Source organism: Antedon mediterranea, chromosome 5, assembly GCF_964355755.1.
Source record: "Antedon mediterranea chromosome 5, ecAntMedi1.1, whole genome shotgun sequence".
NCBI classification, from domain to species: Eukaryota; Metazoa; Echinodermata; class Crinoidea; order Comatulida; family Antedonidae; genus Antedon; species Antedon mediterranea.
Window position 1 is genome coordinate 18,062,524 of NC_092674.1, and position 23,555 is coordinate 18,086,078.

General features: G+C 33.7%; 2 protein-coding genes across 2 annotated transcripts in view; both read right to left on the reverse strand.

The window, feature by feature from the left end:
• Nucleotides 1-525, reverse strand: part of LOC140049755 (ankyrin repeat and MYND domain-containing protein 1-like) — a 115,766-nt gene extending 115,241 nt beyond the window's left edge. Inside the window, exon 1 of the mRNA XM_072094706.1 lies at nt 335-525. The gene's annotated coding sequence lies outside the window, so the exon portion shown is untranslated. The remainder of the gene's footprint in view (nt 1-334) is intronic.
• Nucleotides 526-19,225: 18,700 nt separating this feature from the next.
• On the reverse strand, nt 19,226-22,360 carry LOC140049756 (uncharacterized). The gene has a single exon (XM_072094707.1). The coding sequence runs from the start codon at nt 22,358-22,360 to the stop codon at nt 19,226-19,228; it is 3,135 nt and encodes a 1,044-aa protein (XP_071950808.1).
• Nucleotides 22,361-23,555: the final 1,195 nt, after the last annotated feature.

Here is a 23,555-nt window from a genome sequence, read left to right on the forward strand (position 1 = left end):
ATTTCAAGCCCGACCGATTTCGAACGCGACCGATTTCATCTGACACCCCTAGCCTGCGCAGGGGAGATTGGCCTAGAATCGTACCGCACTTGTGTAATCACTTCTTGTTGCTATACGCTTGGGTGCACATGGAACAACAAATTTAACTGATGAATTATTCATGTTTATTTTTGTGACGTTTCATGAGGGGTCCCCAAACAACTTATGTACGAAAAACAAAATCGCAGCCTGGCCTAGCCTGGGCCTACCTAGCTAGGCCTAGGCTAGTAGTATTAATTAGTAGGACCCTTAATTAAGTTATAATAATTGTTAATGTTGTCATTAATTGACTTACCTGCTATTATTAATAATAGTTAATAGTGCAGCTTATTCTTATCAGTTTTAGTCTTAATTAAATTAATAGCTAGCGGTCTAGCCTACTTACAATACAATTTACAAATGTTATATATCCGCAAACACGATGTCAATACAGTTCGGTGTTTTTTTATTGTCGTCATGGCCACCACACACCACACGATAGAGGGAGCTGAGGCAGTTTGCTGCATGCTGCAGCATCGAGGTACTGTATATTCGAAAAATGGAAAAATGTTTTAATTACATGATTTGAACAATCTTCTAATGTATAGATTAACAGCATCAACATTTAACAGTGTGGCGTGTTGACCGCGAATGACTAACTTATAGTCCGGTGGACCCGAAAGGGGACAAATTGCCATCCAACTTTTCTAGGCCTAGGGCCTAGGCCTAGACTAGAATGTTCCGTAGATTACGAATATGGAAGTAATCGATCAGGATAGGAAGCGTTTTCGAGATATAAAGGGTCAAAGTTCAAAATTGACCAATTACAACAATGTATTATGTATATGTATGATAACAAATTTATTGAAGCACAATTTGGTCTTTTATTACATTTTTATGATTATAAGTGTCTATTAATCACCTTTTGAAAAAAAAATCCTTTGTGATTAAGGGTCAAATGTCAATATTGACCAATCATAGAACGTACCTATAAAACCAAATAAAAACTAATATTTAATAAAAATTGGATGTTTTCTCATCCTGTTAATCAATCATACGCAATGTAAAAGAGCGAATACATCATTTCATCAGTTGACATAAGGTCAATTTCATCAGTTGACATAAGGTCAAAGGTCAACATTTTAATACGCGTATTAGTTAACAAATAAATGCAAAGTTGTCCAAACTATGATATTGATGGTTTTACTAATAATCAAATTATTTGATTAGTAAAGTTATGTTATTTCATTATAATTTTGATTAATATAATTATAATACTATTACTACGTCCAGAATTTCCAAAGATATAGCATTTTTTTATATTGGTCAATTTTGAACTTTGACCCCTTATATCTCGAAAACGCTTCCTGTCCTGATCGATTACCTTCCATATTCGTAATCTACAGAAAATTCTTGTCTAGAAAAGTTGGATGGCAATTTGTCCCCTTTCGGGTGGTGATATCCCACCCCCCCCCCCCCCTCCTGCCACCGGACTATTATACCCTTTTTACACTATCGACTGAGAGAGGAACACGAGTTGAACTCGGAGGCAATTTCCATTTACACTAGCCAAAAAAACTGCGAGATGAACTCGAGCTGCGCCCATTTACACTACATCAATCACCCCGATGTCCCCCGGTGCTGTCAATCAAATCACTATTGCAAGCGCACACGTGGAACGTAACTGACTCTGGTTTAAACGTTTAAACACTGGAACATATCGACAAATCTCATATAAAAACATAATAATCCGAATTTACACACAATTTATTTAATTTTGAATGTAGTCCAGTGTAATATTTTCTTTGTGGCTATTGAGATTATCATTTATTATTTTAAAAATTAGGGCCTAACAATTATTTTTCTTTTTAAAATGACTGCATTTCCGCCTTGTAGACTGTACGTACATTAAATAGGCCTTACATGGTTAGGTTGGCGTAAAAATAGGGTAGGTACGATATGTATTTAAAATAAAAAATATATTTGTTAATTAGCATAAAAATGTATCGATGAAGGAAAATTATTATATGGTACTCTTTCAGTTCCTAAAAAAAATTTAATTTTCATGCATTGAGACATCAGTATTATATATATTTTTCCCTTTTTCAATAATTATGCCTACATAGAATCGCAGGGTAGAGTTACACCAATATTAGGCCTACATTATTTTAGGCTTTCTGTTAAGGTAGAATGCACACGAACAATTTCAATATTTTCAGCAGAAAAAAAAGATCACAAATTTGTTTGTGCCTTTAAAAGAAAATAACGAACAGGACAATATCGTACAATTATTATTTTAAGCAAAAAAGGTGTATTTTAAGCAAAAAACCTATTTTCTTTGCATAATATATTGTATTTCTGTGACAACATGTTACATTTTCACGTCATTGACCTTTAACAGCTCGGTGTTGAACCACAAAAACCGTTTACACTTCGTGTCTCCGGTGTAGATTCGACTACACCGGAGAAGGTACACCGGAAAACATTCAGCTTCGTTTCACCCCGGGGAGAGCACACCGGGGTGGTTGGATTTTCCCATTTACACCAGTCAATAAAAACCACAACACCGGCGTTTAACGGCCCGGTGTAGGCCTACTAACAACTGCGGGGTTACACCGCTGTTAAATACGGTGATAGTGTAAAAGGGGTATTATTATCTTCCCCATAATACACGTGCACAAACTCATTTGCATAACAACCACGACGGCATACCAAACTGTTTAAAATAGAGCTGCAAGGTCCCCGAAAATGACATCTATTATTTTTTCAAACAACATGCATAAGAATCTTCAGTACCCCACCATGCTTGGGGCTGAGCAAAGACAATTTTGAAAAATAGAGCTGCATAGATTCCCGCCCGAAAAATGGCACTTTTTACATGATTTGAAATTATATGAAACAAACTATATAAGACTCACCAGGACAATAGAGCTTGTCCCCGGAAAGTGCACCTATTCATTGAAATATGAAATTAAATATTAAGTCTCCAGTAGGCCTACTAGCCCACCATGTTTGGGCAGAGCTAATAATGAAAATAGAGCCCAGAATTGCACTTATACTTATAGGCCTACTTATTACTATACATAATCACCTATGATATTTATGATATTTGTTAAAAATTCAACTATCCAGATGCGACTTCAAAATTTTAGGTGGAGTTTTCTACTTTAAAAACTCTACTTCGTACATGCCTAAGGCCTAGCCCGGCGGCGGAATTAGTCTAAGCTTCGAAATCGGTCTGGAAATCGGAATCATTGCAAAGGGTGTCACGAAACCTAAGACCACGAAAGCTAAGTGTAACAGGTTCGTACTACTAGCGTCGTAGCTTTATCGCGTAGTATTTTCAGGAGCTGCAGCACTGGCACAAACACAATAAAATCATCCACAGAGACAGTTCTTGGTTTGGAAAAGTTAAACTCTTTTATTGAAGCTAGTAACCAGTCGGAAGGAGATAGAACAAAAACAGTGTTACTATTTAAGATAACATATCAGTGATCGATCGATCGTATCATTAACGACAGTATAGGCTACTATTGCGTTGTGTCTAGTATAACAATCAACAATCAACTATATTAACTATAGTAAAACAATTCTAAAATTAAGAGAGATAAAAATATAGATGCTTACCTAGTAACCAGTCGGAAGGAGATGAAAACCTTCACTTTGGGCTAGGCACTAGTAAGTGTCATCCATTCCCAGTTGGGTACTATTACAATTTTTAACCGATGGTATATACATTTACCATAACGTTATTTCGTAGTTTACAGACCGTTTGTATTGTAACTTGAGTCATACACATGTAATTATCAATTTAAATTCGGTTATACAAAAAAAGAAACTATTAAAAATGCAAATCAATTAACAAAATCCCTTGTCCATTTATGAACTGACCCATACTGAAACATTATACACTAAATATTCATGACCATTTTCCCCGCCACTTGGATGAGGTGACTCATCTATTTATAGCATGGTCACTTATCATTCCAGCTTTTACTTTAATGGGTCCCACAAGGTTTCTCAGATTCAAGTCAGATTCAGCAGATAAATCATTCAAGTATTTGGGTATAAGCATACCTGTTACCCTGTTACATAAGACCCCCTAAGACCTAAGATCACGAAAGCTAAGACCCAAGACCTAAGATTACAAATTCTAAGATATACTACAGCATAAAACAATACTTGTTTATCCATACATAATTTTAAACACAGTAGGTTTCATTTATTACCATAAATATAATTAAATACTACCGCAAAACATAGATAAACTCACATTATTTTCGCCCGTTGAGTAAATGTATATTTTTTTCTTTACAACAAACAAACTTGACGGGTTGTTTGTTGGTATATATTTACTCCATTGTGTTGGTTCAGAGGATGTTTTTCTTACGCAACTGCCTTTTTTTTTTTTTTTTTTTTCATTTCTTTATTCGAATTCATAAATAACACAACATAAAAAAAATACAAAGAATGAATTCAGGGTAACACAAAAAAGTAACCAAAGGTCAAACTTATTTCCATTGTGGCCCTTATATGGCCTTTCTTGTATTTTGACTCCAAATTTGTTGACTAACTTTATCCTGAATACCACACTTTAAAATTAGGATTTATAAGTACTTTAAGACGGAGAAACACATAAAAACAAATAAATAAATCCTTTAAATTGATGATTTTACAGACATGTTTCTTTGTATACTGTAACTCCTCGAGCTCCCCCCATGCTCAATGTTTTTGTTTCTATGGAGCGCCAAAAGAGCAACAATAATAGTACAAGTATAAAAACAGAAAGGAAACGAAACAAATCATGATTTTTAAATTAAAATTTATTTGCCAGTATTTATTTCTTCGTACTTGCATGATTATACTATTATCATTACAATTTTAATTTTACATTGTTCCATCCACACTGTTATGGACTCCACAGAGTTTTCAGCCCTCAATATAATTTTTGCTCTTTTGACGTTCGATAGAAACAAAAACATGAACATGGTAGGCCTACTGCTACTGTACTGTAGGCTAGTCATGCGAAATTCGCAAACAGTTTGTGTGCGAGAAAAACGTCTGTAAAATCTTCAATTTAAAAATGTAGGCCTATTTGTTACTTTTTATGTGATTCTTTTTCATAAAAGTGCCAATTCTAAGGTGTGGTATTCAGAATAAATGTTGGGAGTTAAAATACAAGGCAGGTGCGAAAGATAAATATTTGTAATCTTAGGTCTTGGGTCTTAGCTTTAGTGATCTTAGGTCTTAGGGGGTCTTAGCTTTCGTGGTCTTAGGTTTCGTGACACCCTCATTGCAAATGTTCTATATTTGATCTTAATTCACTCTCCATTTACCTCACTTAAAAATCATCGGAGACAAACTATCTGTTTAAAACATTTATTCTGGTACGGTGCGGCCATACACACCAACTACCATAAACGTTTATTCATAACATATTACAATACAATATTATCTTGCATGAATCGGACATATCGCTACCAATGTAGCAACATTGATTAACAAAATCAAAATTTAACAGTGTGGCGTGTTGACCGCGAATTACTAACAACTAGATGGTACGCGAGCGAAGCGAGCGTACCATCTAGGTCGTGCCCACAGATAGTTCTGGAATACACAGTAATTTCAGCGTAAAAAAACTGGCGATTTCAAATGTACGTACCGCAGGACTATAGTAAGTAAGTAAGTAATATTTATTGCTTTCCAAATACAGTACAAATAAATAAAACAGGATAATGTAAATGAAATAAAAAGAGAAACATTAAATATAAACAAGACAAGACAAGAAAATAAGCATGGAAAGCAGGGGATGGCCCTTTAAGCCCAGAGGCTTGTTTCCAAAGGGGTCCCCATAATATACATTGTCGTTTACAGAAACAAATAAATAGACACGATGATTTATGCAGTCAACTAAAATTAGCACCCTGGGAATTACTTCCGAAGGAGAAACTTATCACAAAATGAGTCCAAATTTTTGATTTGGACTCATTTAAAGAAACCCAATTTGTGTTTTGTATGGGTTTTTTTATATTAGGGTTGAGGGATGGGAAAGCGGATAGGTACAAAGAGGAACAATTTTTTAATATGTTCTTTATCCACTCAGTAACGAAATATTTTTTTCGTGTTTTATAGGCCTATAAATAATATACCTCTAAATACAGTAAAACATTTGCGATTTAATACTTTGTTAAAACTGTCACTGTCATAATCGATTGAAATATTATGTCACGATACACCACTACGACGTTTATTTTATTGGTAATTATTAATTAATACAAACGTTGAGAAGGAACTGTCAGTATAAAGTTTATTTGTATATAATAATGTGTTTATATATCTAACAGTAGATCTTATCCACAATCTCAGTAATAAAGTTTATCTGTACATATTTTTATATTACATCTAACAGTACGAACATTCACAGTAAGAAATGTTCAATTCAAATGAGGACTAAAAATAGTTAATAGGTATTTACAGTATTGTCCAAGTATTGCAAGTTTATTCTCAAAGGGCCCATATATTTACCTACCGTATGTGTTAAACCAAGGGCTCATAAATTTACCTACTTGTGTTAAACCAAACTCTGGCAGACTGAGAGATTGGGATGTTCCATTCATCGCAAATCAATACATTTGTATAATCGTATATTAAATCTATAAAAATAGTATTTTTTTAAGAAAATCGGCCTGTCTTCAACATTATGATGGTGTACTCTAGCTGTTCAACCGGTTTTCAGCTATTAAAAACAATTATCGTAGGAGGAGATAGGAAAATGCGAAGCCTCCTCGCATTTTTTGTGGCGGGTATTTTTCAAGACGGACATCCATTAGACAATGTATACCACCATCGGAAAACACACCTATTTGGGGCAAATCGTTGAACCTAAATTCGTTTTAATCGTCAATAACTAATTATCTAACTTAATTTAATTAGTAAACAGGGTTACATCAGTACCGAAAGTACGAACCAACTTTATATACCATCGAGTAAAAATTCTAGAAGTAAGGCGCGATTTACCGAATTTTGCCCTTACGTAAATTCATATATAGATACCATCTTTCCCACTACACCTGCACAAACTCATTTGAATAACAACGCACGGCATACCAAACTGTTTACATAACATTTTAGTGATTTTATTTTCTATTTTATATCCCTGTGCTCCGCTCCCGCCAAATTGGGTCCTATGAGCTCAGTGTATTAGATACGAATGAGATACTGTATTCAAATTTTCAAGAGAAATGTAGCAACATGAAATTGTTATGCAACAGCAAACACAAGTGATGGAAACACTAACTTTCCAAAACAAAACTTTTACTGGATTTCATCAGTACACATTATTGTAAATGTGTGGAAGACTTCATTTAAGTACTCGATGTGGGTATTTTTTGTATATACAATTTTCACTACAAATAGGACAATCTTTGTTCAGTATACTTTGTTCAATTGCACATGCAAGCAGCCATCTTCGACAAGTGCTCAAAAGTGGGTTGCAAAATAATATTATAAATATACAGTTAACTTAACTATACAATTAACTGAACAAATTTATAAATGTATTTAACAGTTCAATAACTGTACTTCCTGACATTTTTTTTAAAATCTTCTATTAAGCAGAATAGAAACATATATATTTTGAACAATCTGACACCAAAATGAACTTTCCACTCCAACCCAATAATGAGATATGGCAATTTTCCTGAAAAATCAGGTCAAAGGTCAAAATATGGTATTTCTGGTCATTATTTGAGAAAAAAACTTTATTATAGTAAATAGAAATGTTTATGTTCTGAACATTTTGACACCAAAATTAACTCTCTATGACAAGTAGTTTTATGGATATCAAAATATATTAACCGTAACAAGGTTGGCAATTGCACCGTAAAGGTCAAAGGCAAAACTGAGTACTTCCGGTCATTTTTGGATAAAATGTTTCATTAAACTAAATAGTAACATATATATTCTGAACAATTTGATACCAAAATAAACTGTCTGTGACAACTCTTTACTGAGATATGGCAATGCCTTAAAATATGGGTCAAAGGTTAAAACTGTTACTTCCGGTCATTTTTTTCAAAAATACTTTATTAGAGTCAATAGGAATGTTGATGTTCTAAACATTTTGAGCTAAAAATCAACTCTCTATGACCAGTAGTTTCAGAGATATAGACTGTTTAAGCGAAAATGTCCGCCATTTTAAATTATGCAAATTAGGTGACCCAAGGTGTCATTTTGCTTGGCGCCAATCAAAAATTGAATTTGTATAGGGTGGGCAACCTATATACCAAAGTTGGTGCTTTTGGAAGAAACTGAACCAAACACCCTTATTTCAGCCCTAACAGACTCCACTTATTTTATATATATTTCTGAAATATATAAATCCAAAGGCAAACTAGATTTAATTCGTCACTATGACGAATTATAGGTTATATGCATTGATTTAAATAAAGATAATTGATTGATTTAAGATATTTTGATTGATTGATTTTCTCAGAATCTTTAGTTATTTATAATATATGATAGGATCTTGCTAACGCAAATACAATAGCCGGTATCATAATCCGATCAAAGATCCTTCTGCGTATATAATGTCATAAACCACATTTTGTGTTTTTAAATAAATTTCATTATAAATCATCTGTATAATCTATACACTAAGAAATAAAATTGAACAAACAATACGGATAATAAAAAAAAACTTATTTCGTTTCGTTTCCCAAGGTGAGACTCGATCTCGGTACCTTGAATGCCATAGACACGAGCACAGACCACCGAGCGGGCCACACAACTGACTAGAAGTTGTAGAAAGATTCTTCCATGTATTTACTATGCAGTAACCACTTTGGTGAAGATAGATTATTACATACCGCAATGAATTATAATTTTTTACTATGATGACATCTTTAAAAATTAAAAAACATGATGCACTGTCAAACTATATACTTTTAACTTTAATATATGAACTTCTTAAGGAAGAAAGTTAATGTTAAGTTTGTTATTTCGGCCTAAGAAAATGTTATAATTTGTTTGATTGTCAAAATTAATTTTTTTTAATTTAATATTCCATTAATGATTACTTATTCAACTTTTTTTCTCCTAATTTCATAATAAATCATACATATGATACATACACTTCAAGAAAATGAAATAAAAAATAGGTGTTCCCGAGCATTCTAACGATATATATTAATTTTAAAATTTAGCATATTTTCACCATTTTGTTAACTTACACGTGCGTAGCCTGTCACTTTTGACGTGCTCGTATAACGCTGTTTCGCGTTGAAAAGTGAATAAAATATGATGATATTATTAAAGAAAGGTTATACAACAGTAATCGGACAAAAAAAGTGCGCATTAACGTTTGACGCACAGTGCGCGTGCAAAAATCTGCGCACTCATGGTAATTTTTTAAACGCTTAAAATTGCCTGAAACGTACTCTAATTTCATCGAAAATAAATTCTGACAATTTTGAAAATTTTAAGCGCGCGTACGCATGCGTTATATGCGCTACGCACGTAATTGTATTGCCATATGATGAAATATGACCTGAAATTTATGAGTACCAAATTTTGTTTAAAAATGATTCATGCTTGTGAAGATATGATTACAAACGTGATTTCGTTAAATCGCGCGTAGACCACGTAATGTTTGATTGCGCACCGTGAAAACATAACCACATCGATTCCTGGCCATAAGGAATATACTCTGAAAAATTGACTTAGCTAGATGAAACTGATAAAGATAATTCACGGACAAAATAGTGCTAAGGAAAGAATAAATAAACAAAGATTTTGACAGAATCAAGAGGTTATATGCATGATAATGCATATAACCTAATTACTGAAAAAAATGACAATGCTGTGGGTATCAGTGGCTGGATCTCAATGGAGATACAAAAATAAAAAGCGAAAAGCTAAATCAAAACGATAAAGTAAACAGCCAGAAAAGTTAGCAGAGCTTTCGGGCAACACTAGCCCTTCATCAGTGCAAGTGAAGGAATTTGGATAATTAACGTCATAGTATAAAGCTGGCAAGTGCTGCCTGGGTGGACAGGAATAAAAGAAATATAACAAAGGGAGCCAGGGTGGAGTCTGAATAAGAGTAGAAAACAAAGAAGTGAGCTTGGTAGAGATATAAACAATTTTGGAATGAGACTAAAAAACAGCTTAAATGGTGGTTAATATTGAAACTTAAATTTTGGTAGTAAATGGAATAATTTTTTTTTTTTTTTTTCTGAAATATATATATATTTATTTATAAAATCTGACTTGTAGTTTTCGAAATATAGGGTCTGATCTAAAACATCGCCGAAAAAGATCTTTTTTAGCCACGAAAGAAGTAAAACCATTTGCGGCCGGCCTCAGTCGACAATTCTATTAACTACGCCATTTTTGGTTTAAATAATTACATATGATTACGTTTTTTAGTAATTTATTTTATATATCACCATTGGAAATATCAATAAAACATGTTATTAAATGCTTATAAAATACAAAAAGTTGTTTACTTAACGGAAGGAATTCGGACAAATTCATTGCTCTAACTTTGTGTAGTAACGATCAGAGAGACAATGTGAGTTCATGGTATTGTACACGCGCGAGAGAAAACATTCCGCTGAAAATCCTTCAACCGTGAGCAATGCCAATAATCACGGGAAAGCTAAGCTTTGATTGGCTAACGATGACATCATATCACACAATGGTGGTTTTGTAGTTGAGCCTCACGGAATATTATGTTCCAAAAATTAAATACATGGATATTTTTTATGGTATATTTGCTTTTTCTTTAAAAAATTTGATATATATATAAATATATATTATAATAAATATATCTTAGAGAAAAAAGCACATGGCATGTGGAACTATATAATCTTAGCGTAGGAAGACATACAAATCCCAGGTCAACTGCAAAAACAAAGTTGAATAGGATAATAATCCGGGAACCCATGAAGATTTGTTTAGCATTGCGAGTACAAAAGGTCTGAGGCATAGAATATGTCAAGTGGGGTCCTGGGACCATCAAATGGCCGTTCTTAAGTTCCCGCCCCTGTACCAACTCTAGGGAGGGGCGCTCAAAATACCCCAAAATTTGATTTAATTAGCATAATCGAGTACATAAATGAAACCAATGTTAAAATGTTTATTTTTAGGTTCTAATTGAAGATCCGTAATTCTTAAGTGTCAACTCCTGTACCTAGTCCACTTAAGAAAGCCACTAATTAGCGCTAATTAGCATTTTAATTAGCATGGTCGAGTACATCGATGAAACCTTTGACAATACAATAAGTACATTTACCTAACTGAGAAAACGTAATTCTTAAGTGCCAAATCCTGTACCATGACCCCTTAAGAAAGGGTCAAAGGTCAATATATGTCCCACCTAGATTTAATTAACATAATGAGTACACATGTAAAACCAATGCAAAAATGTTTATTTTTAGAGTCTAATTGAAGATCCGTCATTCTTAAGTGTCAACTCCTGTACCTAGTCCACTTAAGAAAGCCATTAATTAGCGCTAATTAACATTTTAATTAGCATAATCGAGTACATCAATATAACCTTCGGCAATACAATAAGTACGTTTAGCCAACCCAGATAACGTAATTCTTAAGTGCCAAATCCTGTACCATGACCCCTTAAGAAGGGTCAAAGGTCAATGTATGTCCCACCCGGACTCAATTAAAATAATGTGAAACCAATGCTAAAATGTTTATTTTTAGAGTTTAATTGAAGATATATCATTCTTAAGTCTCAACTCTCCTGTACCTAATCTGCTTAAGAAAGTAATTAATTAGTGGTCATTAAAAGTAGCATGATCAAGTACATCAATGAAACCTTGGAAAGTACAATAAGTAAGTTTAACCAACTGAGAAAATGTAAAGTGCCAAATCCTGTCTTAAGAAAGGGTCATAGGTCAATGTATGTCCCACCTGAACTTTAATTAGCATAGTGAGTAGTACATAGGTTCCGGCCGGTTGCCACCTGGCCTTTTGCCAGCCTTTCGCCACCCAGTATTTCGACACCGGCCCATTTCCACCCAGTCCATTTTGCCACTCGGGCTTTTGCCACCCGGCCTTTTGCCACCCGGCCGTTTGCCACCCTGCCTTTTGCCACCCGGCCTTTTGCCACCCGGCCTTTTGCCACCCGGCCTTTTGCCACCCGGCCTTTTGCCTCCTGATCTGAGAGTGTTATTTGCCCTTAGGCCTGCAATTAAATTAAAATAAACGCAAGATTAAAATGTGTAAATCATTTTAATTAATAAATTGCTTTTCTATGGTATAGACTCAGATGTTTAAAGTTTTCCGATAATTGTTAAAGTAGACCACCTTGTTTACCACTTAATTTGTATTTTATCCAAATAAATGTATACAATTTCGTTACTGATTTCATGAGGACAAAAGCCTATGATATACAGAATCTTCAATTGACTGTCACAAAACAATTCGTAAAAACAACTGTTTAATTAACATTGATCAGTAGCATATCCACTGCATGAGAATATAGGGCCTAATTATCTCTATATCGTCGTGATATTAGATTTTTTTTAAATCCCACGATCTTGTATACCATCATTGGTCATGTCACAGATGGATCTCAGATGGTTTAATGAATTGGCTCCCCCAGTCACAAATAATTGTACTAAATACCTTGGCATTACCCTTAATAGTACCCTTTCCTGGCACGACCACATTTTAGCTGTTCACTCTTCTGCCTCCAGGACTTTAGGATTTATCCGTCGTAGGCCTACTGTTGGTACCAATGACTCTCATTCTCTTCTTCTGCTTTACAAATCCTTATGTCGTCCGATTCTGGAATATGGTGCTCCTGTGTGGTTTCCACATTTGGCTTCTCATCTTAATCTTCTTGAAAAACCTCAACGCATTCTTACAAGATACTTTTTTCCAGGTAAACACTTTGAACGTCCTACTTACGCCGAAAGATTAGCTCTCCTTCATCTTCCTTCTTTGACTTCTCGGATTGATTTCCAAACTTTTATCTTTGTTGTCAAATGTTTATACACTATTATTGATCTCGATGTTTCTTCTTTTGTTTCTCTTATTTCTCGTCACAAATTTGATCTTCTATTCAGGCCATCCTTTGCTCGAACTGTCTCTTTTCAATCTTCACTCTTTCCTAGATTCTGTAAACTTTGGAATGGTCTTCTCTCTGAATTAAGTGAGCTTGCTCTCCTTGGCAGGTTTCGAGAATTCGAGACTAGTCTTCGCCAACACTATTTCTTTTGATTTTACCTGGTCCCTGCTGTATTTTTTTACATAATGTCTTACATTTTTATTAATTAATTTTGTTCTCGTCATTTATTTTATATTTATATTATATTTTATCTATGTTAAAGGAAAGTCTTTAAACAGTGATTGGGTTCGCTTGTGACAATCCTGGCTTTTTGTTTCATTATATATTTTTATGTATTCTGTTGTAATTGTAATGAGCCGATATTGAATAAATCAAATCAAATAAATCAAATCAAAACCTATTATATATTCTCTCAGACGCTACACGCCTTTGTAGCAAGCACGCCAGTTTGCAGCAGGCCGTGTGGCAACAGGCTAGTTGGAAACTAAGTGATTGCTACACACTGGGTGGAAAATGGCCGGGTGTCAACAGGCCTGGTGTCAAATGGCCGGTAGTGGCAATTGGCCGGGTGGCAGGGCCCATGTGTCAAAAGCCCTAAGGTGGCAATATGCCACATGCGGCCGGGTAGCAAAGGACTGGGTGGCTAAAGGCCAAGTAGTAAAAGGCTGGGCGGCAAAGGGCCGGGTGGCAATGTGCCGGGTGGCAATTTGCCGGGTGGCAAAATGGCTAGACCGTGAGAACACAATGTGAAACCAATTCTAAAATGTTTATATTTAGAGACAACTGAAGATCCATCACCTGTATGCCTACCCATTCCGCTTATTAAGAAAACCACTAATAGTAATAATAGTAATAATAATTATAACAATAATAATAATAATGTAAAATATTAATAGACGAAGACGGAATCCCAAAAAGATGAAGATCGTGTGGCAGGATTGAATGAATGAATTAAATTTTTACTACAATTCATAATTTGAAACTATTTGGACATAATTATCATATTGTCATTTCTTTTGCCAGAATTGATACGTACTGGAATTTAATAATTTTTTTATATTTTATGTTTACTTAAATTTTAACAGAATACTACTAATTTTAATAAACGTTTTCAAAATGCAAAGGTCTCTATCTACGTCTTTTAAAAGCATAACTTAGAATCTTTATCTTTATGCTAAATAAGTCTATAAGTATATATAAGTTTATAGCATATAATAGTCATGCTAATTAATATGCTAATTACCAGCTTTCTGAAATTAGTTGACAGAAGTTGCCATTTAAGGAAGATACTAAAAATAAATATTTTATAATTTTCTTCAGTATGCATAATCAAGTTTTTTTTTTACAGAAACGAACCTTTGACCCTTTCTTAAGGGGTCTTTGTTTGTTTGTTTGTTTTATTCGGTACTCAATACAACAAAAATACCAGGATGACCCATAAAGCTGAAACAGCTTAATTCCAATGGGGTCCTTTAAACAAGTAAGTTAGATAATAATGTGTACATTTATAAATGCATATTAATACAATAAACAGAAACATCCATATACAAAATACAATCATCAGCATGGTTAATGCACAATACCAAAGTGAACCTTTAACGCACGTTTATATTCAATTCATTTTTGTATACTCTTGATATCGGAAGGTAGATCATTCCAGTCTTTAATAGCATTATAATAAAATGTTTTAGAGGCTTGGCCTTTAATATTTGGAATTACAAAGTTTACATTGGATTTCCTTGTACTATGAGTTCAGAAATCTTTGTAAAATGTTCATTAAGATAAGGAGCGTCAATATCGTGGTATATTTTGAAAGCGTGGATTAGTCTAATATACTTAACTCTATCACTTATTTTCAGGTATCCAGTAACGGAAAGTTCGGCCTGACCAACATGTGCCCTAGGGGCGAGATCGAGAATAAATCTCACAATTTTGTTTTGTGTTACTTGAAGCTTATTTTTCAGGACAGTACTGATACCACAATACCTTGGACATCGGTATGTCCGCTAGTTGATCGTTTCTGTCTGTAATCGGCATCACCGCTCCTTGTTCACCTTGCTCGCATTGACTTGCAAGTGACGGTAGTGCTTCGTTGTTGACTTTATATGCAACAATAGGAATGTACAGGTTTCCAACACGTGTGTATGGATCATTGAATTCGTTACGTAGGATTTCGCTACGAAGCATTGTTGTTGGATACACCTGTTCATCTTGCGTTGTTGTTATGTTAATTAGGCTGGTATTTCTCCGTGGCGATTTATAATTAAAATTAAAAACTGGAATTCTTGGCGTAATTTTTACAGATATCGATCGAATTTTTCCGGAACCTCCTCTACATCCCCTTACTGTGCTCTTTTCGATCCCTAGGTTTTTAAATGTTTTCCAAATATTACTAGCAATATGGGTACGTACCATCTTGTGTCCAATTTCGAAAAGCTTGATAGACGAGTATTTTAGCACCATCGTGTGTGATGCTGGGCGGATGAAAATTCGCCTGGGATTGACACGTCACAAAACAAAATGGCAATCCTAGAAAAAACGGCTCGATTCAGATGAAAATTAAATTGGTTTGTGCACAACTAACTGACATCAAAGTTACATCAAACAGCTACACGAAACAATATTACTGACAGGTACAGTCAACAATATAAAAAAAAGACGTATAAATATATAAATTCAGCTAAACAATTAAAAAATATCAAGAGGACATCACAACCATGTCTTGCAGCTCGAGCGCATTCAACCGTCATGGTACAGGATTTGGCACTTAAGAATTACGTTTTCCTTGTTGGGCAAACGTACTTATTGTATTTCCGAAGGTTCTATTGATGTACTCGATTGTGCTAATTAAAATGTTAATTAGCGCTAATTAAGTGGACTAGGTACAGGAGTTGACACTTAAGAATAACTGATCATCAATTAGACTCTAAAAATAAACATTTTTGCATTGGTTTTTACAGGTGTACTCATTATGTTAATTAAGTATAGGTGAGACATATATTGACCTTTGACCCTTTCTTAAGGGGTCATGCATGGTACAGGATTTGGCACTTAAGAATTACGTTTTCTCAGTTGGGTAAATGTACTTATTGTATTGCCCAAGGTTTCATCGATGTACTCGACCATGTTAATTAAAATGTTAATTAGCGCTAATTAGTGGCTTTCTTAAGTGGACTATAGGTACAGGAGTTGACACTTAAGAATTACGGATCTTCAATTAGACCCTAAAAATAAACATTTTAACATTGGTTTCATTTATGTACTCAATTATGCTGATTAAATCAAATTTTGGGGTATTTTGAGCGCCCCTCCCTAGAGTTGGTACAGGGGCGGGAACTTAAGAACGGCCGTTTGATGGTCCCTGTACCCTACTTGACATATTCTATGCCTCAGACCTTTTGTACTCGCAATGCTAAACAAATCTTCATGGGCTCCCGGACCGTACGTGCAAGATGAGAAGATATTTAAACCTAATTTTTTACGTGTTTGGTTAGATGTAATGAAAATAAAAAATAGTTGATCTGAAGGGAACGATATGATATGTAAATAAACAAACTCAAAAGAATTATGTTTACAGTACCCCCCCCCCCCCCACCCCCTGGATACGCCACTGCCTGCATGTACATTTGAAGTCGCCAGTTTTTTAACGCTGAAATCACTATTATATGTATTTGAGAACCATCTGTGGGCACAATCTAGTATGTCACAATTTGAAGAATTTACAAGGCTCCACTTATATAATCTTTCATTTGTTGGAAATATTCTGTCGAACAATTTAAAATTAAAATGTGCCAGTTTTTTTTCTTTAAGACCAGAAACTTTCTTAACCCCTATTTTGTTCCATGGCAGATTACCAAATATGGATTCCCACTTAACCTGTGCCGTTGGAGTAAAATATTGAGCATCTATTATGAGTCTATATAATTGTCTAGACGTCATATTTAAGACCTTATTGTTTGTAATAGGTATATCATCATTTACATTAATGTCACATGTTGATTTTAAAATACATTTCCATTCTTTAGGAATGGCTTTCAATATACAAGAATATTCACTGATCCAATTTTGTGTACATTTTAATAACCCTGATCTAATCCAGTTACAGTTATATAACGGCTTCTTTTTAATACAGATAAATGCATTACCCCAAAATGATTGATTAATGATATCATCAAAGCTTATTGGTTTCTTATTTAATCTATTATTGCAAGCATTAGCTACAGCGATAGAATTAATAACCGAGAGATAAAATGGTGGTACAGATATGTTACATGGAACTTTTGAAATATTTGAGGTTAGTGATTTTGGGCCTATATTTTCTATATAAAATGTTGGTAAATATTTCCATTTGGCATAATCATCTTCATACAGTCTCCTGTACCTACCATTTAACTTGGAAAGATATTACCTGAGATCTGAAATCTACCATTTTTAGACCACCTTGACTGTAATTTGCACACATGGTTTTTCTTTTTATTTTTTCTTTCTTAGTTTCCCAAATGAATTTAAAAATTAATTTTTCTGGTACTAGCAAAATGCTGGAATTGTATATAATTTTTGAGAGCGCTAATGTTTTTACAATAGTAATTCTTCCAAAAAAAGTGAGGTGTCTTTTCTCCCATGTTTTTAGGGTATTTTCTAAAGCATAAACTTTTTCTTTCCAATTCTTTTGATAACAATATTCCTTATCATGTCCAACGTAGATACCAAATATCCGAATTGGTGTGGATGTCCAAGAAATGTTACCATGTGTGTCCTTACAGTCTCTTAAACTGCCAAGCCAAAAAGCATCTGTTTTATTCTTATTTAATTTTAATCCAGAAACCTCTCCAAACTTTTCAATAATATTTATGCTGTTATCTATACTATTTATATCTTTTAGAAAAAGTACTGTGTCATCTGCTAGCTGTGCAATCTTAATATCTTTAAATATACCATTGCCTGCAGGAACAGTCAGGCCTTTGACCATATCACATGTTCTTATTTTCGTAGCTAGTACTTCAGCTACTAAAATAAACAGTACAGCAGACAAGGGACATCCTTGTCCAATACCTTGATGCATGGCAAAACTTTCTGATTGCCAACCATTATTTGTGAATATACAATTTGTATTGTTATACAGTGCTTTTACCCAGTTCACAAATGAAATACCAAAATTGAATTTATATAAGGTTTCTATTAAAAATGATCTATTGACACTGTCAAATGCTTTTTGGAAATCTAAACTAATAAGTATACCTTCAAGCTGTTAATTTTCCATGTAAGTAATTGTCATCTATTAGTCTTATATTGTCACCACCAAAGCGACCTTTTACATAACCTTTTTGGTCATTATTTATTATTGACTTTGCAACTAGATGTAATCTTGTTGTAAGAACAAAAGAAGCTATTTTGTAGTCAATATTGAGTAAAGTGATAGGGCGCCAGTTATAAATCTTTGTGTAAATAAGGTTGATTATTCCTCTTCTTTGTGTATAATATAAAGATAAATTTATTGAACGAACGCTTTTGTATCAGCGGCACACGTTTATAAGACGGTGCGTTCATTTACAAGGCAATGTAAAAACAAAAAGAAAAGTATCAAAAAATAACATTTAAGTCTTAACTAAGAAGCGAATTATACAAGTAAAATGAAATTAGTAAAAACAAGGTAATCTTACATATCGAACAATACTTAACCTATATGATGGAGTTAATGTTATTATCTATTTATTATCAGTATTATTAATATTTTCAAGTTTTAAGCGAATATATTATCATTATTATTACTAAAAAAAAAAATATATATATATATATATATATATAATTGCTAATTGATTTATTATACTGTTATTATTAAAATAAATGCAACTTTTATATGATTATTTGTTCTTATTATATTTAATATTAATAGTTATTTGTAATTCAATTAAATGTGATACAATTTTTATTATACTATTTAGTCTTATTTTTAGTACTGTATTATTTATTTATTTTATTTAGATTTAGGTTACATTATATAATTTTGAAGAAAAAAAAAATATATATATATATAAAAATATAATATATTATTGAATTAGATAAATGGTAAAATAATGTTAGTAGATAATATGGTGGGCGGTAAATATTTATATATTATATATTAAGTGTAGTCTTTCTATGTCTCCATGCAGCAGTTAAGTATTGTTTACAGTGATAGTCTACAATTTCACCGATTCTCTCAAATGGAAATTCTAAATAAAGGTCATCAAGTAAAATATGATGTTGGTATTCGATTGTACCACTTCTAAAATTCTCCCAGAATGTATCATAACCACAATACAATAAATCCATTTTTAGTAAGTTAAAATGTGTTTCTCTTACATTTTTAAGGTTTGAACATTCAAGTAGAAAATGGTCTGTAGTTTCAATTAACTGATTGTTGCATAGCTTGCAAAAACCAGTCTCATTTTCTGACCATGTATTTTTTCTACCTTCTAAATCAAGAGAGTTAGACCTCGCTTTAAACTTTAAACTAATGGAATCAAAATTCACCATATCAAACATGTATGTCTCTGCTTTAGGTTCATGTTTATATTTCAAATATTCGGAGAGGGTTGACTTTGTTTTTGCACCTTCTAACCATTCCTTGATATTTTCTAGAGAGTTGGCATGTGTAAAACTCTTGAACCATTGACTTTCCGGATTTAAATTAAACTTATTTCCTAAATCAAATTTACATAATAAATCTTTGATATGGTTAATCCACTTCCATTTCACCTTATCTTCTACATCCATTATAGATCTACATAGTAGTTTTTGCCACCTTTGGTCGTCCATATTTTTAATTCTGTTAAAATAGGACATCCTAAATTTATTTTGGATGGTGTAGAGTGTCTCCCATCCTAGGTCACCAATCAATGCCGCTTTCGCAACGTTTCTTGGTGCCTTCAAAATAATTCTAGCCATTTGGTATTGTAAATTTTCTAACTTATTTAGTGAACCTTTAGAGTTACATAACCATATTGCAGAGGCGTAATTATTTGTTGGTAATCCTATCGTTCTCCATAAAAGATCACCATAGTATACCCTATTGAAATCATTCTGATTGTTTATAATAGAGGTAATATAGGCTATTATCCTATTTCCCTTTTTGATTACTTCATTGATATTGTCAGAATCTGTATATGAACGTGATATTATTACACCAAGATATTTATACCTTTCTATTTCTGTGATATAATGATTACCAAGGCTCCATGTTCTATGTGGATTTACTCTTTGCCCTGTGACCAGCACATTTGATTTGTCAAAATTAAACTCTAATTTCCATGCTTGTGAATAATCACTTGCTACTTTAAGTAGTTTCACAAGTTCAGACTCATTGTCACCGATTAAAACCACGTCATCAGCAAAAAATAGTGCACCTATTTGTGTGTCATAGATTTGAACACCTAGTTTATGACTTTTGATTAGATTATTTAGTTCGTTAATGTAAATAGAAAAAAGAACTGGTGACAATGAACAGCCTTGTTTCACTCCTTCATTAATGCTAAACTTATCAGATTCTATGTCATTGAACAAAACTTTGCATTTAACATCATCGTATATATTTCTTAGTAAGTTAAGGAGTTTACCACGGATACCAATTCTTTTGGCAGCCGTAATTAACCCTTGTCGCCAGACTGAATCAAAGGCTTTTTTAAAGTCCAAAAAGGCCAGAAATGTTTTTTTACCCTCAGCACGCCTTGTGGCGATAATGCTTTTCAAGACAAAAATGTGGTCTTCACATCTTCTGTCTGTCCGAAAGCCCCCTTGGACTTCACCAAGGATGCCATTTTCTTCTAAAAATTGAGAAATATTATATGCAATAATTCGATTAAAGATTTTTGAAACACATGAATTAAGTGTGATACCTCGATAATTATTGAGATCACGTCGATCTCCTTTTTTAAATATTGGGATAATTATCCCTTCATTCCATTCATTCGGTATAGTTTCAGTTTGTATAATTCTGGTAAACAATTTTTGGAGTGATAATGTGATTAGATTACCTCCGTTTTTTAACATTTCGTTTGTTATAGAGTCAATACCTGGACTTTTGTTATTTTTTGCCTTTGATATAGCATAAGCGACATCATCAAATGAAATATTTATATTATCTAAAATATGATCACAATGAATATCATTACTGTTACTATTATTATCGTGGGAAGAGTGGAGAATATCGTTACTGTTAGTTGTATTAAATTTTGCAATATTGCCAAAGTGTAATTTTAGCGAATTTTTCATATCGTCGTGGTCTGAAGAATATCTTGAAGTTCCTGGTATTAGGATAGAATCAACATTTTGTTTCTGTCGTTTGCCTTTGAGTTCATTCCAAAATTCCTTAGATTGAGGCCCTCCTTTATCCATAATTTTTGAGCAATTTGATATTTTCTTTTGCATAATTTTGCGTTTAAAAAGTGATTTACAGAATTTCCGCTTCTCTTGGTATGTTTCCCATAGAGAATTACAATAATTGATATCAAAATCAATATTATGTTTATTCTTTGAATATAATCTATGTGCTCGACACGATTGTCTACGTTGATTTATAGCATATTTTGTTTCTTTATCAAACCATATCTTTTTGTTTGATCTCGTTTTCTTATAGCCTATTGTATTCTCTGCAACTAGCGTAACTTTGTTTTTCCACTCTACCCAAGCATCGTTCGCATCTAAACGACCAGGGTCCCAATCTTTAAAGTCGTAGTTAATTGAACTACTAAAATCACTCCAATCTTTAGGGATATTCCAATGTTTTGTGTTAGTTTTTGTCACCTTACTGGTTTTACAAATATTATTCTCTATTAGTGTGATTACAAGCATGTTATGATCACTTCCATAATTATACAGTCCAAATTCATCAATAAACAATTCTTTTGTTACTTCATAGGTTTCTTGTGAAACAATGGCGTAATCTAGTATGCTGGCTTGGTTCTTTTGTACCCAAGTTAAAGTACCAGCACATTTGTCAGAGGCGTTAAGCATAGTTAATTCACCATTATTACAAAGGTCAATCAACCCTTGACCATTATAATTAGTAATAGGATCTCCCCCTTTAATCGTGTTACCTACTTTACCATTAAAATCCCCAAGGATAATGATTTTGGCATCTTCATTATTACCTTTAATTATAAAAATTTCCGAAAGCAGAGCTGTATACAATTCATCGGTTAGGCATTTATCAGACCCTTCACATGGGAAGTAACACAAGTGACACAGACATTTTTTGTGTGACAAAACCATAATTTAGTGAATCACAAACAAGGTCACAGATAAGGTAACAGAAGAGTTGATAAAACTCAACTGTTAAACCGTCACTGCCTGAAGCTTTATTTTTTTTCATTTTCTTTATTGCTTGCTCACATTCGAAGAGAGCGAGCTGACCCTCACACATCTCTTTTTCTGCCTCTGTGAGTTTAGTTAAATTAACATGAGATAGATACTTATCAATTGATTTGTATGGAACATCTTGTTTAGCGTATATTTTTTTGAAGAAATTAACCTCTTCCTTCAATATCTCTGTGGAATTTGATATAATGGATCCGTCCTGTTTTAAAAATTTTTAAATATGTTTTTTATTACTATTATTTTTCTCTAAACCAAGAAAATATTTAGTGTTTCGTTCGCCATCTTCTATCCATTTACTCTTGACCTAATTTGAGCACCTTTAGCTTCCAATAGGTAAATTTGCTCAAGTTTATTCTTTTTTTGATCTAAATCTGTTTCAGCACCCGATTCTGCTACTGTCCACAGGTGCTATCTGTAAAACTATAGCAAGTTATACACGTTGCTGTCTGCTATAAATGCTGTACTTTTAACACACGGTACACTGTCTGTAGCACAGTGTGTGTTGACAATTTACAATGATGTACAACCATAGGCAGGTTTTCGTACTGCCATGCAAGAATGGATAGGTGTTTTCCGCCGCTTTTAGGCCTTCTAGTCAATTATTGTTATTATTATACGAATTACGCGTAATTAGTCTAGTAGCTCATCTACCTTTTTAGCAGGGCATAATGAATATTGTAGCTAGGCTAGGCCTACTAGTCTAGCGGGAAATCAACCAATTATTTGGTTGGATACGAGTTTAGGGTAGGAAGTTAAGTACGAGTTGGCATGGGTACGAGTCGACCAGGGGTGAATCGACCAGAGTACACCCGGCCGCCCTACTAGAGCATAGGCTACAGGCCTGCAGGAATGGGAAATCTGTCCTAGCTATAGGCATAGGCCTATTGGGACGCCCAAAAAAGCCATCCTATGAGCATAAAAAGGCCTCGTAGAGCCAGACATGTTAACATATACTACACAGTACTAGTAGGTCTACCATTTATTATAGTTCCATGGTACTACGGATCACTACTATCTAGGTCTAGTAGTAGTAGTAGGCTAGGGTAGGGTTCCAGTAATTTCGGTCGCGTTTTTTCAGGAGGGCATGTGA